At 40.0% G+C, this 19,117-nt stretch overlaps 1 protein-coding gene and 1 pseudogene across 4 annotated transcripts in view; one reads left to right on the top strand and one right to left on the bottom strand.

The window, feature by feature from the left end:
- Positions 1-2,446: 2,446 nt before the first annotated feature.
- Positions 2,447-19,117, bottom strand: part of ATM (Serine/Threonine-kinase ATM-like protein) — a 207,918-nt gene continuing 191,247 nt past the window's right edge. The window contains exons 71-85 of one of the 4 annotated variants that reach the window (XR_015691873.1): positions 10,964-11,043; positions 10,775-10,853; positions 10,539-10,585; positions 10,328-10,427; positions 8,987-9,118; positions 8,600-8,734; positions 8,451-8,516; positions 8,027-8,218; positions 7,678-7,871; positions 5,106-5,357; positions 4,423-4,628; positions 4,085-4,344; positions 3,854-3,950; positions 3,369-3,588; positions 2,447-3,217 (exon numbers count right to left, since the gene is read on the bottom strand). Coding sequence is in view for 1 of the 4 variants with exons in the window: in XM_087684861.1 (XP_087540987.1) it covers positions 7,794-7,871; positions 8,027-8,218; positions 8,451-8,516; positions 8,600-8,734; positions 8,987-9,118; positions 10,328-10,427; positions 10,539-10,585; positions 10,775-10,853; positions 10,964-11,043 (909 nt within the window). In the remaining 3 variants the exon portion in view is untranslated. Of the gene's footprint in view, positions 3,218-3,368; positions 3,589-3,853; positions 3,951-4,084; positions 4,345-4,422; positions 4,629-5,105; positions 5,358-6,941; positions 7,872-8,026; positions 8,219-8,450; positions 8,517-8,599; positions 8,735-8,986; positions 9,119-10,327; positions 10,428-10,538; positions 10,586-10,774; positions 10,854-10,963; positions 11,044-19,117 lie in introns of those variants that run through there. The other 3 variants (XR_015691872.1, XR_015691874.1, XM_087684861.1) reach the window with 3 other exon arrangements.
- Positions 15,521-16,506, top strand: LOC148031339 (uncharacterized; annotated as a pseudogene).

Raw genomic sequence — 19,117 nt, 5'->3', positions numbered from 1 at the left:
TACTTTTTCGCTGGATGATAAAGTGAAAGAACTTATGTTCTCCTCCATTGTATATGGTTGTACCTTGAATACCACGTCACGGCTCACTTATCTTCTTTGTCTCTTGATCATATAATTTAACCCAAGTAGATACATTTTGTGCTTTTTGGATTTCACTTGTTTCTCTTATCCTTTGGAACATGCGCATAATATTCACATCCAAAAGTTCTAAAATATAAGGTAGATGGTCTCATGAAGAGTTTTGCCCTTAAGAGCTTTTATGTAACTTTGATTAAATATATAGACTACAGTATTAACAGATTCTGCCCAAAACTTATTAGGCAATTCCTTACTCTTAAGCATGCATCTTGTCATTTCCACAATGGCATGATGTCGACGTTTAACAACGCCATTTTGCTAGGGTATATGAGGTGTTATCAATTGAAACTTAATCTCTTTGCTTTTGCAAAAGACTTCAAACTCCTTTGAGTTGAACTTACCACCACCATATGTTCTAAATTTCTTTACACTTTTCCCTGTTTTATTCTCAACAAGTTTTAGCCATTCATTAAACTTACTAAAAGCTTGAGCCTTATCATGAAGGAAATACACCCACATATTTCTATTGTAGTCGTTCATGATCAACATAAAATAAGAATATCCTCCCAAGGCTGGTGTGGGCATTTTAGTGTACAAGTTAACATGTACCAACTCTAGAGAAGTCTTCGTTCTATTCTTGCTTTCTTGTGGAACCTTTAGTTTTCATGGTGCCATTCTTTTCATTTGCCTTATTGACATGACAATCTGCAATTGCATGTCCTTTCTTCTTGTACTAGAAGCACTCTCCTTGAAACTTTTTCTTGCTACTCGCCTTCTTCTTGTCACCATTGATAGAGGAACCACCTTTGCCTTTTGCATTGGCGGAGAACGTAGTATCTCCACTACTGCTACCTTCTCGGGCTTTAAGTTGCAACTTCTCCTCCATTAGTAGTGTACAAAATTCCTCAAACGTCAAAGCTTGGGGTCTCACGTAAGTATTTAGGACAGTTACCAATCCATTCAACTTTGATGGACAAATCAGAAGACACCTCTTCTTTATTGCTAGATAATTCTTCAAGTTTTGAATCCTTGTTTGATTTTGCGTTTCTTACTAACTCCTTAGTATGTTCCAAGCCTCTGATGCCTTGGTTGTATGCCAAACTAAGGTCAAAATACTATCAAAACAGCTTGCAACTAAGGCATACAATGCATCTACGTTTCTTTGTTTCCAAACTCGTAGAAGATCTACATTTGGAGAAATTATAATATTCGAATTTGATGGGTCGAGGGTGGGTTGTGGTTCTACGTCAGTCCCTAACACCGTCTCCAAAAGCTCATAAAAATCAAGGATACTTGTAAATTTAAACTTCCACAAACTGTAGTTTGTACCATCTAACTTGTCTTCGCTCAAGGTTGGTAGATGAATCCTTAGTGTTTGCATTGTCAGTACAATAGTAGTATCACCTCATGCACTAATACTACTAGTTGATGTAACATACAATATTTCTCCTTTTCGTTGCCCTTGTCTCTCATGTACTCCTCACTTCTTAGAGCCCCCTAGGCTCTAATACTATGTAGAAATTACACACTAAAACTAGTTAAATCTGAGTAAGAAGTAGAGAACACACAACGAATATGAGAAGAACAAAAACTGCTTTAATCTCAAACTAACTTATACAAAGATGGCTTTTTCCACCCATGCGTTTCCACTATGAAGCTTAGATGGCGATTTAGACAGATGATAGGCGAAGAGCCTAAGGGTAGCTAGAATAACTTAGACTAGGTGAAAGATAGATTAACAATGGCTTTGGAGGAGTCTTTCTCTTATAGCTCGGAACAACTTGTCCGATTACATTATGAACCTTTCCTATTGACCAGGGAATATTCCCTTTACCGTCGGCTGGGACGTTGCCCCCAAACCCCCATCAGGGGAGGCCGTTGGCTCCCTTGAGACTCCCCAACCACGGGCTGCCACACCCTACAACACGATACATTGTACCTTGAGTTGCTACCAGTATAACTACTCTATCTAACCCAAAGGCTAGATCCACAATGGTCACCTTTTTGCCATCCAGTTACATACACCTCATTTGACATACAAGTCACGACACCAACCAATGTTTGTTCTCACACATGGCTTCTCATAATGGTGGCCTTATAATTTAGAGCATCATAGATCATCACCTTACGAGGGTGGGGCATTGAGCATATCTAACACAAAAAGAGGTGGTGCAAGGGGATATCCTTGTCGGATGGAGCACCTTAGCATAAATGGATTAGATAGAGAGCCGTTAATATTAGTCACAACAGATGCATTATGAAACAACCTCCCAACCATTGATGTAAAGACAAGTCCAATTTTGAAGGCAGCAAGCACACTCATAATGGAGGACCAATTTTGGCACACTCATAATGAAGGACCAATTGATTCAGTCATAGGCTTTGTCCAAGTCCATGTTGACATGCATAAAGTCAGTCTGAAGGCTTAAGGTATAATTAATTGAAAAGATCAAGTTTAGTGCGTCATCTTGAAACTTCCAAAGACAAATCCATACTGTTTTACATGAATGATCCTAGAGAATAGTACTTTGACTCAAAGCTACTCAGCTAATGCTTCAGCCAAAACCTTATAGGTAAAGTCTAGTGTTGTAAATTGCCCCCAATTAGACACTTTAGTCCTTGGATATCAGTTTTATCATTCCCCTCTGAAAGGACTGCAGCATACAGTCAGCAGACCTACTGATTAATTGAGCAATTCCACCACATCATCAACACATACATCCCACATAGCTTGAAAGACCTCTACTGGGAGTCCATGCGGTCCAGGAGATTTCCCTGGCTTTATCTTCATTCACTAGTTTGATCTCATCTTTAGAGAAAGGTCACTCCAAAAGGAGAGCTGCATTAGCTGAAATAGGACAAGAGATGCTAGCAACAAGGAACTGTCTGAGCCACGCATCATAATTGGCAGTCTGAACTGGTTATGTGCCCGCTATAACAGCCAGGTGATTCTCGAAAACAGCAGCAATAGATTTCATGTGAAAGACTAAGCTACCACTGGAGTTCTCAATACATGATATGGTCTCCTTTTGATGCTCCAGCTTAAGAGCTTTGAAGAAAAATTCATTAGGGCCGTCTTCTAGGCACTTCTACTTACCTCTGAATTGGACATGAGCTGCCTGAATGTGTTCACATGTTCCTGAAACCAAAGAAAATCATCAGCTTCGATTAAGGACCTTTGCAAATAGTAATAATTGGGATTGACTTGAAGAGCTTTCATAAGATTTTCCTTTTTTATGGCATAAAGGGAGTCTTGAAACTGAAGAAAATCTTTAGTTTCAATTAAGCACCTTTGCATATAGTAATCATTGGGATTGACTTCAAGAGCTTTCATAAGATTGTCCTTAGATTGCATGGCATAAAGGAAGGGGAGTCTGATTTCCGTCTAGCAACTGCCTACCTCCCATACTCCTTGGCATAGGGCCTGACAGCATTCACACAACCCTCCCAAATGTAATCTGCTGTTGCATTCCTGCTCTTAGTTCAGTCCATGCAACAGATACACCCTTCCTGAAAGCATTAAGACCAAAGGGGGGAGGGCCTTGATTAGATGAAGCAGTGAGAACAACCTTGAATGCTGCCAAAATTGGCATATGATCAGGATCAGAGGCAGTGATGTCAATGAAAGTGAGATGGATTAAATTCCCACCAATATCATCAGCTCTAAATGCAAAGGCTGGAGGAGATCCTTGACCAGTAGCATAACCCCTCCCTTGCCTCTTGCACAAGAATCAAAGAACAAAGTATAATCGTTGACATAAAAAAAACTACATACCTCTGAATCAAGTTTAATTTCTTGTAGCGAAATAATATGTGATTTTTGGCAGCTGATGAGCCCATATCAGACATGCTTCCTCCAATCACTAGACAAACTGCAGACATTCCAAGAACATATCTTGAATTTGGTGAGAGATTGCTCTTTGCTGAGCAATGCATGTGATTAATCCATAAGTTCAAGGTCTTCAATAGGTGCTTAGAAATTCCTATCAATGAGCAGAGTACACACCATCTGTTTGAGAGATGGTTTGCCTGACTGCTTCTTTTGACAAGATTTGAAGGAAGAAGTCTTAGGAGTTTGGTTCTCCTTATTACTGCTTCAGCATTCCCCTTTTTCTCCTGCTATGCTTGCTTTGAGGGTTGACTGGGGATACTTGATTTGATACCCTTGGATTCTTGGCCCCTTTCCTTGGAGTCCCTAGACAACTCATGCCCACTAGTAGATGCAGCCTCATCATGAGGCCCTTACATGGTGGCCTTCCTCCAGGCCTAGAAGGGAGTTAATATTCAAATTGACATTCATAAAGAATATTATAAAAGTTGCACAGCATAAAACAAAGCACTTACATAAACCATTTACTATTTTCTTCCTTATATTCTCCAATTGCTCATCCTTGCTCGCTATATATTTATCCATAGCCCTCCATAAAAATGTGGCAATATGCTCCTCTTTGGGCACGGTATGATACTCATCCAACAAGGAGTCCACACAAACGCAGTCTTCTTCTGCTGCCCATGCTTGTACTTCCTTTGGTTGATCTCAAACTTGGGATCTGCATCAAGGAAATGCTGCTTAGTATGCAAAAGTATCATATTTTTTAGGCACTCTCTAGTGGGGGATTATTTTTTGTGCAAAACCTAAAGGGCTAGACAATTAATTTTGTAAATATTAAAATAGATTTATTTGATAATAGTTTGAATACAGGCCAAAAGCATGGTGTTCATGCAAAGAAAACAACAGCCCAAAAAGAATGCTTTTTCAATGTATTTTGAGTACACAAAAAGATAATGTAAAATTCATAGGTACATGCACGGAGAAGGTGGTCACCCATGCATGGAGGGAGATTGTACCCAATGCTTATATTATGCACTTTTCTTCTGTTCTCTCTTCCTGCAATTTGTGTTTCGTCGATTTCTTATCAATTTGTGCTATTGTATGATGAAGGGCTACAACATTGATACATGAAGTACATTATATTGGTATCAAATGAAGTATATTGTTCTATAGCATTGTGCCAACTCTCCACTACCTTATGCTGAGTAACATGGTTCTATGTTTTATATTGTAGAAACATTTGTGCAATACATAGATGTGCTGTAGCAAGGTTGTATTTATTGCACTCTTCACAGCTTCCTTTTGCCATGTTTTATGCTATGAAAGGTGTTACGTAAGAACTCTTCAGTGCTGCCATTGTTGAAGCCAGTCTCTCAGTAATCAAATGATTTCTTTAGCCAGGCCGCAGTCTTGGCAAATGCATGCAGGCTGGGATGGCAGCAATAACCTGTGCACAAGTTAGAAGGTCAGTAATGAGTTGTCACTGGCAAGGGGAAAAGCAGGAGACAACATGCACAAAAGAGGGGGGACTGAGAGAGCACTAAGCCAGCCTACAGGCCTGCACAGTCCACCCACATACACATATATGCATGAGCACCCACACACAAAACCACACATGCACTCGTGCATGCATGCATGAGCACGCACTCGTATGTCTGTCATTAGCATCATGCTAATCCCCTGTGATGTTATGTAGAGTAGCATGGTTCTGTCTCATATTGGAGAAACCTCTGTACAATGTGTACATATGCTATAGCAAGATTGTACTTATTGCATTCTTCACAGCTTCCCTTTGCCAGGTTTGTATTAAGTGAGGTGTTATGAAGGAACTTTTCCATGCTGCTGTTGTTGAAGCCAGTCTCTTAGTGGTCAAATCATTTCTTTAGCTTCGATGCCATAACTAGGTTTTCAGAATACAAAGTGACATTTCCTGGATTACTAGAGTTAGATGATAAGCTAATGCAACATGCATTCAGTTTTAGTCCAAGAGTTTCTCTCGTAGGAAGTGCAAGTTTGCAACATGCATTGGTCTTAACAATTATTTTTCTCTAAAAATTGGTGGTACTAAAGAAAATACTGGCCAGCATGCAAAATACACATTCACCACTACACAAAAGGAAGAAGCCAAAAGTATGGTAGCAGGAAAGAGAAATCTTGTTGAAGCCCAAGAACAGTTAATGTATCCTGCACCATCACCCACTAGAAGTGATTGAAGTTGTGCAAATAATGAAGCAGCTACATCGCAGATGACCACCTCTGCTGATATCATAAGAGCAACCAAGCACATATATTTTTTCATGCTTTGTAATAAACGTTACCTTCTTACATATTTTCTCATACAGAGACCCTTACAGGACTGCTTTGTATTTTGCATTTTGCCTTGGGATATTATGTCCCAAGGAGTCTTATTAATAGAAAATTCTCTCCCCTCTGAGGAAGAAACAATATATGTGTCAACATATTAATAGAAATCAGTACCTAATAACTTAACTGGGTATGATACATGCTACATGAGTTCCCAAGCCCTGCAAAACAATCAACCGACTGCATGTGTCTATGTAGCTGGCTCTTAAGGAGATGCCATTAGAAACTACACGAGTCTTGTCATGACAGGGACACTATTCAAACTGATTGCATAGCTGTCATATTTCAGCCAAAACATAGTTTTGGTGTGTCCTTTGTCACTCACTGCACTGATACTTACATGACCATGATCAGGTTAGCAGATAGCAGCCACAAGTGGATCTTTTTCTCACTGTTTCTAAAAGTTAAATTTGGGAAAGATGGATCATTGCCTGTTTTCTAGTAATCAAAGAAAACTTCACCCAGGAAAAATGCATGTTGACTTAGTCAGCTTCAATCCAGTATGTCTATAATCAAAGCAAATAGGTTCCTTGCAAATAGCGTCCAGTTGGATACAATGGCAATAGAAGGATATAAGGTTTAGGTTTAACATTTTAGGGAGTTTAACCATGCTTACTTTCTTAGAAAAAATGAATGCAACAATAAAAATGCACATTTTCTGCCATCATTCAGGTGCAAAAAATTTTGATATTCTCAACTTCTCATAAAAAGTATTTATAAAGAATGTACAGCAGTGATTTCCTCCCCATGCACTCCATCTTGTAAGTTCAGAGGTCTCTCAATATCTACATATCCTTTGTCTTGTTCAAAATACATGGCCGTTAGTAGCTCTGTACAGATGTTCACAGGGTCAAATCCTCATGCAGGAACATCAAAGGTTTCCAGTGATATATCGTGTGTTCAAGAGCTGTTGCTTCTAAATAATTCCGAGTGTTGTGAATACAGCCTTGCATGCCAATGACTCATACATCCTGGGACGGCGTTTCAATTTCTTTAACTGGTAGCATCCAGATCACTTCCAGCACTTATTGTCATTCACAAGATAATGAAAGAACTACAGATCCAGTCGCAATTAGTTGATGCCCCAAAAGCATAAGTATTGAATTGGCCCAAAATCAGGGATAAATATGTTCTTTTTCTTTCTTTTCTCTTGTGAGCCTGTATGTGTGGTTTGTCTATGTTTGTTAGGGCAGGCTGATGTACAACTACATTCCAAAAATCCTTTACACCCTCCAGAATGACAGCAGCACTTTGTTTCACGATTTGCAGTTCATACTTTTGCTTGCAGCCCTTCGCAAATTCCTGCTCCATAACTGTAATGTGTTGCCTATTATAACACCCTTTCGATACAGGACTGGAAAAGGAGATAAGGACAGGAGGTTGGGGGAATCCAGAGATAATACCATCTCTTGTAAAGCTTAAATGCCTTGCTATATTCCTTGCGTGTGTGTTCTTGAGCATGATCACATGGTCCCATGTTAGCCAATCTGATTTTGACTTTATCAAGTCCAGAGTGAGTCTAAAGCCAAGCTCCCCATCCAGAAAACATCTGGCAAAGCTTATCTGGATCCTGTGCATCTTGAATTAGTTGTTGTACCTGCCAGTACTAGTAACTTCCAATCAGAACTCTGCAGTGCATTATAAAACTCTATAGAGCTAGAATAAAACACAGTTCAAGCATCATTGCAGAAAGTCCATCATACTTGTAAGTCTTCTGACAGTTCCTTCATTCTGTTATCAATAATGGCTTACCTGACCCTGAATGCTTTTCATGTCTCCTCCTTCATATCCATCTAGCTTTTGTTTCACTCGCATTAGTGCACGAGTTGCATCCTTGTTTCCCTCTCTGTTCCCTTCCTTTACCTCTTTGTTTGCCTCTATAACATCCCGAAAATTCTCCAACTCATCTGAATCCTCGCTTGCTTCACCAGTTTCATTTGTATCCTGCAATATCAGATTTGGAATTTTAGAACATACCTTTACAAGAAAAAAATCTAAGCTAGAGAAGTGCTCTAATACTACCATGTTCACATCACAACCAGACATTCACAGGACAACAAAAGAAGTATTGCGAGCAAATGTTTTCATCAAAGAAAGTTTCCAACACAAACAATAAATTTTTGCAATGGTAACATGTCACATGCTCCAAAACGACCGTAGAAATTTATAAATTGACCTTCTGCCGCTGCAGTGCCTTCAGGGGAGATAATGCCCATTTGTAGAGTGGATCATGTATAAAGACCTGGAGAGAACCAAGACAAATTATCGAGTAAGACATTAACATGACAAGACACCATGACAGCAGATATTCAAGTCTGTTGGTACTTCAATTATAGTCAGGAGGGCATCTTTGTTCATTCGCATGACTAGAAGTGTTTCTTCACAACTCCTTCGGAAAACTCCTTCCACCCCAGTTACACCCATGCCATCGACTATGTCTCTTGTCAGCCTAAATGGCACCTGATCCATCAAAGTCCATATGGTCACAATCTTGAACTGTCACAAGAAAATTAATCTTCATGTTGTCCTACTATTTTTAGAAGATGAACCCTAACATATTCTGACCAAAGATCAAGCACTATTGAAGCATGTTGTAACTTGTACGATGAATAATGCTGTGAGACTAGTGTTCAAACCATATAAGAGATGACTGATGTATTTGATAAGCAGGAACTGACATGATCAATGCAAAAAACACCGTGCAACTCATACCCGCTCAGGCATCTTTAGCATTAGTCCTTGCTCAAACGCAACACCAAGATCAATGTGGACCACTTCGGCAGTTTCTTGATCGATCAATATATTCATAGAGTGTCTGTCACCCAGCCCCACAATGTATCCAACCTGTGTGGACACAATAACTTTGCTAAGATGCAAAGAATCACAAGGTCACTTGTCCAAACTTTTAAGCATTTGACTTCAGTTGTTTTGCTCTCTCTTTCTTATTCATTATAGTGGAATCATACCACATTTTGATCATAACAAGAGACACGTTGCACTGATGATAACAGATTAATTGAACATTTTGCTAGACAAACTCTTGCAAAAACATGAGAGACAACCTCCATCAGAAAGGTATTGTCACCTCACGAGAGCTGTGTACACCAAAAGTAGCCTAGAGGACTCATTCCCATGCCTATGTCTTATAGCATCTTTGTTGGTATGTTTACTACACCTACATGTTTCTGATATTGTGAAAACATCAATATTTCTGGATCTAGCTAACTCCATGCCACATCTTAAGGGGAAAACTTCTCTAATCGCCACATTGTACATGCTTCCTTTGAGCCTTCAGCCACAGATGTTGGGAAAGAATGGTGCCAACTAAAGCAAAAGGATAACTGCTGAGATAAGCACCTGCTCCCTTTGGGAAAGAATGATGCCAACTAAAACAAAAGGACAACTGCTGAGATAAGCACCTGCTCCCTCAAAAGTAAACCATGGGCAAAAAACATTTGTTATAAACACATCCTAGTGGTGGCACTATTGTCATTGGAAAACATGCTCTCCTTATGTTTTGTGGCTTGGCATAGAAACCTCTTCGTACAACAGATTATACATCACATCATACCCTGTTTCAAAAAAAAGGGCTATATGTAGCCCAAAGGCTGTTCTAGAGGGACTTTGAGGAACCTCCAGCCTACTCTTTTAGACTGGTTATGAAAATGTACTTGCTGCCCAACTTTCTATGGTTTGGAGATCTTTTGGAGAAAATCTCCAAAGATGCAGTCATGCAAGGAGCAGCATTATATTTTCATTTCAGAGTCTCTCCAGAATCTGAGCAGATATTATGGGACTCTTTGAGGGCGATGGGAGAGGATTTAGGGAGACTCTTACAAGGAGGACAGGCCTGGGATTCAGGCACCTTTTTCCACTTGGATCCTGCTATGGTCTAGCATTACAGGCCACCCCCCTTAGTAGATGTGTTGGATAGTTTGGAGAAGTACATCTTTTTTAAAATTAGACATACTACTTTTGGATAGCTTGGAGATATCTCCTCTTGTACATTTAATTTAACAATTTACAAGGCTATTATTCTGCTAGGGTCTTTACCATAGAGCTTGTTGCGACACTGCGTGTGTATGCCAATCGCTTTTCAAACCATTCTGAGGGTTGAGAAAACTTTTCTAGAAAGAAAAAATGAAAAACCGGCCTGCACAAGACATGAGATATATACCATCAGGGGCCAAAGTTACCTCCTGACTACATTACAAGAGCCAGAAACCAATAATAAGTAAGAATAAAATGAAATAAGATAACCTACCGAAAATGATGACAAACTGTTTGGAAAGCAGCATGTTTGTCTGTTGTCTGCAGTGACAAAAAAGTTGAAAGTTCAAACTGAATCTCAAAACTGATATCCAGAAAACAACTAAAGTTACACATCTAAGTCAAACAGCATGTTAACTTGAAAGGGGCTACATCAGTGAATGCTTAAAGAAGCAGGTTATAGTCCAACTGTAAATCAAAACAAAAGATTGTTGTTTGTTTTTGAAATACTTCATCCATGTGCTGCCTGCACACTGGAAATGTCCAATCTCCAATACCATATCGAGCATGAGCACCTCCTTTTCGATTACTGGAGCACAGAATAAACTGTATAAGCAGCATAGCAGACATATACATGCAGATTTTGGATCAGTACAATGCCAAAAAACTTTTGGAGTACTTGGAAACTTAATTGTTCACCTTCCCAAAAGATATTCTCCAAGTGGCACAGTTCCATTGACCCACTCTAAAACACCTGCACTGGGTGTGAAAGGTACGACCTGGAAAGAATAAATCACATGGCAACTTTAGTTTTCTTTTTCTGCGGAACAGTTGTTCAGTTTCCTGGTAGTTAATAGCTATTGTAACATGACACCATGCAAGTCTTCAAAATTTTATATCCCTACAATATGCAAGTAAAACTGTCCCTATCTTTTCTCCTTGAGAAACAAGTTATATATTTTTTCCTTTCAGATGAAGATCCTGGTATCATTAAAATGATCAGGCTAAGCTCTTATTTGACAGATAAGTCCATAGGAGTCCAGGGGATCAGATTGCCCATCCCAAAGCTTGATGAGATTTTACATGAAGTTTGCAGATGACACAGCAATGTACTTAGACTGGGATGTGGGAAACTTCAAGACCTTGTAGCAGTAACATAGAATTTCAGTAGAAAGAAAGAAAAAAAGATATATTGACATCTTTTGAGCCCGAATTCCAGCTAGAAAAACCATGTACAATTCTGATCATCACTAGATATCAAAGTGTGACATGCTAAAAGATGATTAGTGATATACTATGAAAAGAAGTGTAATGGCTTAGCCTTAAAAACGATAAACCTTTTTTTTTTGTTTTTGGAGGGGGTTGGGGGGGGGGGAGCGGGGGGAGGCTTCAGCTTAAGAAACAGCTTAGAAGCATTGTCTACGTTACCTTGCAGCCATCAGTCTCATGACCCATCACCATGTTTGTCATTAGCCCATCAATCCCGTGCAAATCATCATTGACATCATAGCTGCATCATTGATGCCTAGCACTCTGTCCTTTGTTGTAAATCACAGTCGCACAAAGCTTGTGATCACACCAAGATTGATCCTAATCTGAATCAATCCGACTAATGCAAAGCATATTGAAAGCAACGTGATCTTCTTTCTAGGAGGATTTGGTTCCTTGGTATGCAGCAATTTCTGCTGCTTCTTTGCTGTGACTTTTGTACTCTTTCAGTCATTAGTTTTTTTGTACTCTTGTAATCACTTGATAAAATATAAATACTCATTACGAAATCAAAAAGAGAGAGGAGATAGCAAGAGAGAGATAGAGACAGAGAGAAGTAAGAGACAGGGAGGGAGAGTAAATATATATAGGAAAAGAGAAAAAAGATAAAGTGAGAGAGAGAGAAGGAGGGGGGGGGGGGGGGGGGTTGTGTTCATGGAGCCTTCGTTGCATTCTTCTTCGACAAGATCCCTTTTGCCACATCTTGCTTCACCCAATCCAAGAATAAACCCTACCCTTATACCTCATCTTTCAATAAAAAGCTGTACACCCCCTCTCACCTTGCTGCTACGTCTACTCTTTTAAGCTGAACTTCTCTCTATTCAACCGAACCTATACACCCTTCGAGCGTATTCTTGTACCTCGACAAGCGTCAATTTGAGGAATACAAGTCCAATGCAAATTGAAGGGAGAAGAAAGGCGAGGAATGCACCAACAAGGTGGCTCCAAAATGGAGAAATGCTAGAGCTAGATGAGAGGTAATACATGTGAGTGATGTCCCCATTATACCAACTCAAGTTGAGGTTATTTCTTCATATTTCAAAACAATCTTGATGAAATAACAATAGGAAATTGGATAAATAATGTTGATAGTCCAAATTGCAAGTACTAGGCATTCCGGGATCCTTGTGGATACTTGAGATGTCAAGTAGACGGATAAGAAATTATAGATGCTTAGCATAGTTTCCATGCGTTTCAGAAATGAGAGTTTTTGAAACTAGAAGAAATGGAGTTTCAGCTATTTGAAAATTTTGTGAAAATCACATTTTGGAATATACTGATAAATTATAATATAAATAATAATATATGTGTTTTATGCATATAAATGTCCTTATATATACACATACTAAGCATACTAGAGACTAGAGTTACTAAATAATCTTAACTTTTAACACAAGAATCCAAGTTCTATGATTCGCATTACGCAATTTCGCATAGTTATTAGTTTTGTAGAATGCAACTTGCAAGATTCTTTAGTATTAAGTAATCTTATATCACTTAAAATAACTTATAATATTTTGGAACAAAATAGCCCACGTGTGATATGCCACATGAAACTTGAATCAAAAGTGTAGTATCATAACATTTGTCACTTGAGTATCATGACTCAAAACTTAAAAGCCAAGTTCATAAGAGTAACATGGCACCAATTAGGATTGGGGGCCATGGTAATACGTTGGTTCCAAGTTGCTTAAACATCAAACAAACGACACATAAGGTTGAAATAGTGTACACATTGTTGGCAAGACTAAAATTTTCTTATGTCTTGGCTGAAAATTGTAGAAATTCAAGTCTGAAATCTGCAAGAAAACAAGCTGAATGTTCACAAATAAATGACTACTAAGATTGAAACATTGTGAAGATGGCTGGCAAGACAAAAAATTTCATATACCTTGGCTGAAAATTGCAAATTCAGGCCTGAAATATGCAGGAAAACAGGCTGAATGTTCACAGCTGAAACTTATCTTTTGAGAAGAGAGCTTTCAATGTTGATGAGGTGACCATGGGCTGGAGTGTAGTAAGTCGGGCAGGTTTGCAGCAGTTTGAGCAGGTGCAGTAATCCAAAACATGCAGGGAATATGTGAAACAAGCAGTCAATGAAAAAAATGCAGCTAGAAAGAGGGCTTTACCTTGCCTATCAACAACCAACCTACCCGAAAAACTGTTTCCAAGAAATAGAAACAACCATCCCATTTCAAGAGGTTGAAAACCCTATTTCTAGAAACTATGATGCTTAGGAGGAAATTCAAACAGGAATTGCCCTACAAGACAAGCCTATATAATGCTATTCAACTTCTACACGAACCCATCACTTTAGGTAGCTCGCAACATGTAAAATGCCCTCCTAAGGGCACATGTGTAAAAGCTCTCAACAATGCTAACAAGCGTGTTGGCAAAGGAGAAAGAAGAAATAACATATGAGACTTGTTTGCTCCTTGCTGCCATGAAGGAAGCCAAATCAAAGTATAGGTTTCATGTGAGAGCTTCCTTCTAGACTTAGTTTAGTGACATTATTTACATAGACTTTTTCCGCAACCGCAAGGCTAAAACACTAGACAAGGTATTCAAAGACTAGGCAAGGCTATCTTACTAGCATAGGCCTCATCATAGCTTTTCAAGGGACTATGGCATCACAAGTTATACCAAAGAAACTTTTCAAGGGACACATTCATCTCATTTCCAAAGGAAGTTGGGACAGACTAAAGACCACACAATAGAGACTGATCATTTTGCTTCAAATTGCCTACAAGGTCCTAGCAGAGAAGATTAACTTTAGATTAGCCCCATTGATGTTAGATATTATCAACTCCACAGAGACAACTTTTGTTCCAAAGCACATCTTCACTTTTGGGAGTCTACAGCCCTTGCTCGATCCAGGAATCGAGATCTTATCGTGCTTGGGAGTTCTTAAAACGAATGATGAGGATTGGGAGTTCTTAGAGGACACTATACTGAGGACGGGGTTCCCAAAGTAGTGGGTTAGGGAAATAGAAACTATTTATTCCTTAACATACAACCAAGTTATGACCAGTGTCACTAGAGAAGACAGATTCAACATTTCAAAGGCCATAAGCAATATTTTTTTTGGGGCAATGAAAACACAAAAATGGCTACAATTCATGCAAAAAATCACTCCGTATCGATAATTATGGCAGTTGATTCCCAATATCATAGCTTGGTACATTTGGACCACAAGGTGCTGCCATGCTATAGACCTTCAAGATGCATCCACAATGGAGACTTTGTCAAGGATTTGGATAGAGATCATCCACTCTCTTAGAGAGATGGTGGGATGGGATAGGATACAAGGCAACTCTAAGAGGATGAGGAAGAGAAGTGAGGTCTTCTTGTAGACCTAAGACTTCGGTATTTTTTTCCACACTACCCCTTGGATGGTTTGGTAATATAGCCCATCAGATTAGTTGTTCACACAACCATCGTATTTGTGATGTACTTCGCTGATCTTTACAAAGTATCCTTTACTTTGTATTTTGAGGCTTGCCTCCAAGCAGTTTTTTTCCTTGAGGTATTATTTTCTTATCTTTGGAAAAAAAATTACTAACTTGCAATTACACCATTTGAAAAGGCATTACTGCAAGGGGTCAAGTAGCTCTATGATTAAAATAATCCTATGCTATGTTTCTTGAGGAAAAGGCAAATGAACCAAGGTAGTCCCAAAGAATAAAGGAGCAAAGAAGGGCTTCTGCTCACCTAATCAACATGGTCTTGATGGTTGACATTATGCAAGCATAAAAGTAGCTAGATAACTTATAATGAACATTTGCAATTCCAACATTATTTGCATGGAAACAAGCTATGCAAGTTGAGTATAATGGCATAGTGAAGAACGGCATTTGAAAGCTAGTGCATCAACCAACCAAAAGGAGGATTATTGCACCAAGTTTGTTTCGAAGGTAGACATAGTTATCTTCGTACGTCGTATGGTATTGATTGTTTGTACGGTACTGTACGTATTCGTATCATGAAATGGGCTGTTTTTGGGCACCGCATTTATGCGTCCTGCATTCCGCCCATGCTTTAATCCGGCATGTTGCGCCTGCATGGCACTTTTGGGGGGGTGGGAAGCCTTGGATACCTCATCTCACCCCCTTCTCTAGCTATGTACTCCCTCTTCATGAGGCCTTTCGCTTGCATTGTGCCTACTTTGAATGAGTGAAGGAGAAATCCAACACTTGCAAGTGGCAATGCAAGTATTGCCCAAAGCTTTAAACCTCATCCGTCACTCGCCTTCTCAGCCACCTTTGCAAATTAGGAGGGGAAGCCACACCATGCCCTAGTATTCTCGACGATGTCTATGAAGATTGTCGTAGGAAATACTTCCATTGAAGCAACGCAAAGGCCTTTCAAGGGCAAGTGAGGAGGTGATCTCTCCTGATCATGAGGTCTTGGATGCAGAAGACGATCCCTCTCCAACTGTCTCGGTTTCCTCCGTTGGAGGGGCCTCTTCTATCCCATCTAGAAAAAACAATTCGAGTGGTGCACCTATGCCCAAGAGACAAGCCACTCTTGCCCAAGCAATGGGGCAAGTTTCCGGTCCTCTCTCCTTTCTCAAGGAGAGGCAAAGGCAAGTAGAAATAGAGATTGCATGCACCATAATTGAGTGCAATCTCTCTTTCCATATTCTCAAAGTGGATCGATGGAAGCGGATGGTGAAAGCCATTGCCACCGTTGGTCCATGTTGCGAGGGATTGTACGGTGTCACATACAATGAGATGCGTACCAAGAAAATCAATGAGAAGAGAGAGAGGATTGATAAGTCCCTTGAGCCCGTGCGTGCCGATTGGGCGAAGTGTGGATGCTCTATCCTATCCAATGGACGGAGTGACCGCAAACAACATCCTCGTCTCTTGCCCACTTGGCACATACTTCCTACGAGCGGTGGATGTGGGCACAAGGGGAAGGAGAAGCACAGGCTTATTCATGTATTGGCACATACAGCAAGCCATCATTGAGGTAATGCTTCTAAATCCATTATTTTGTAATCTCTTCTTTTAACCTCCCAAATTTATTCTAGTTTCATTGTATATTATCTTGTAGGTTGGGCCGCAAAATGTGGTGCAAGTTGTCACGGACAATGCCTTGAATTGTGTATCTATGGGGCGGAAACTTGAGGCCGAGTTTCCATCCATAGTATAGACACCATGTGCTACACATTGTCTAGATCTTCTTATGGAAGATATACGCAAGTTGGAGTGGGTAGCGAGAATTGTCAACGATGCTTGCACAATCATTGGCTTTGTTAACTCCAAGGTCCAAGTTCTTGCGATTTATCGCTCATACTCGGACTTGGAGTTGAAGAGGCCCTCGAAGCCTCGGTTTACGGCCATGTGGCTTCTCCTCCTTATGACGTTCGCAACAAGCTACAAAAAACGGTTGTGTTAAATGGGTTTAAGGAATAGCTTGAAGGGGAGTCCACATCAAGCCAAGTGGAAGCAAAGGCCGTTCAAAGGCTTTGCTTAAAGGAAGAATTTGGATGGATGTCAGAGGCATTATCATTGCCGTCACTCCCATCTACAAGGTGCTTCGCATAACAGACATGGAAGGGGCTACTATTGGTTTCCTCTATCATCTTATAGTGGATGCAATGGAGGAGATACAATCATCGACCATCTTGGATGGGAAGGCCTCTTCTTCATGGTATTGTTAAAAAAAAACATTTATACTTCTTTTTAGTTTTAGAATCTATATTTTATATTGTCTCACACTCTATATGGGCTTGCAGTACTTTTGCATCCCACCTTAAAAAAACCCTCTCTCTTCATGGATGCCAATGTCCTTGCCGATCGTGATGCCTTTCTTCCAAAGACTTTGGCAGAAGAGTACCATGGTGCCTTCCTCTAGGAGCTCATTAATTATAGCGATCAAAGGGGCATTGCTTTCGCATCTACCATTTGTTGGAAGCGGAAATCGTTGGTGAAGCCCCTTTTTTGGTGGGAGTCATTTGGCTACCAATTGCCTCACCTCCAAATAGTAGCCTTACGCATTCTTATACAGGTTTGAAAATCTCTTCTCTTTTTTAATTTAATTCTAGTTACAACTTGCAACTTGCAAGTTTAAAGTTTAGACTTACTTTTTCTTCACATGGTTTAGGATTGTTCATCCAATGCATGTGAGAGGAATTGGTCTGCCTATTCCCTCGTGTACACCAAAATTCACTACAAACTTAGCACACAACAATTGTCGCTCCAATTTACGCATGCTACGCAATATGTATGAGATGTCTATGGCAAAACATGTCTTAAAGGAGCTTTACTTGAAGCTCGAGGAGATAGACAAGCGGGTCTCTCGTACTCGTGCATGGTGTGCCCGTGTTGTTATTCGCCCTCACGCCGGTAGCGATGGAACTTCCACTTTGGTATCCACATCGGCTGCCCGTGATGCTTGTGGGGTTCTTATATACTACATGAGGCATGGGAGTGGCTCGAGAAGTACTCCTAGTTTGGCCCAGGAAGACATACCTATCACTACCTCTCACCTAGAGCTTAGAGAGCCCGAGTATGATGACGAGGGCAATGTCATTAGCGAGGGTGATTTTGTTGAGGAGGATGATGGCTCCTCAAGCAGTGATGAGGATACTTCCACCTTCGATGCCGAGAGTGATATGAGCACCTAGAGTAATCATGTATCTTGATTCGGATTGAGTCATGGATGACGGCTTTTATCTCAATCCATTTTTGTACACTTTTCTACGAGATTGCACATCTAGCTTATAATAAAGTTGTTGGTTTCATTATTCATGCTACAAGTACACTCTCGAGTCTTGTTTCAACTCTCTTTTCCACTTTTGAGTCTTGACTTGAATCTCTAAGTTTATTTTAAGTCCAAATATTAAGCATAGACGTAAAATTATATGTATTTTTTCTTTCATCGGATGTAACATCGGACATAGATCCAAGATTTATTAGTCTAATTAGTACCATACTAGCATTAGACTGTACTAATCGGATACCATCGGATGTGACAACCATGAATTGTCTTCTCCAACATCTTTCCAAGACGGGGGGGCAAGTTGCTCCATGCAAGGAGATTTCTCAAAACATCACGAAGGAGATTCTCGCACCAAGATGAGAAGAGGATCCACAAGAGGAGGAAGTGGCTTATCCGCACCAATTCCTATGCCTACTAACGAGGAAGAATTGAATGTGGGCGTATTTTTAACTGATGCGAGAGAGGCCTCTACCATTGGTGGTGAGAGCTCCACATTTGCATCCGGCTCTAGTAAAAGATAAAGAGTGAAGGCTCATGCGGCACCAGAGAGACAATTCTCTCTCTCTCAAGCTTTTGATCATGTGCGAGGATCGGTTGCCTTTCTTAGAGAAAGGCAATGACTTGCGAACATTGAAATTGCACGCACAGTGATTAAGTGTAATCTTGCATTCAATATCCTAAAGCAAGAGTAATGGAAAAAGATGGTAAAAGCCATGGCCAATGTGGGTTCGTATGAAGGATGGACTGGTGTCACATACAATGACATCAGGACGAAAAAGATTGATGAAGAGGAGGAGAGGATTGATAGAGCCCTTGATCCTATTCGGACTGCATGGATAAAATATGGTTGCTCCA

Source organism: Lygodium microphyllum, chromosome 9, assembly GCF_053477565.2.
Source record: "Lygodium microphyllum isolate KBCC chromosome 9, Lygodium_microphyllum_v1.1.10, whole genome shotgun sequence".
NCBI lineage: Eukaryota > Viridiplantae > Streptophyta > Polypodiopsida > Schizaeales > Lygodiaceae > Lygodium > Lygodium microphyllum.
This window is presented reverse-complemented; position numbering and strand designations above follow the sequence as displayed.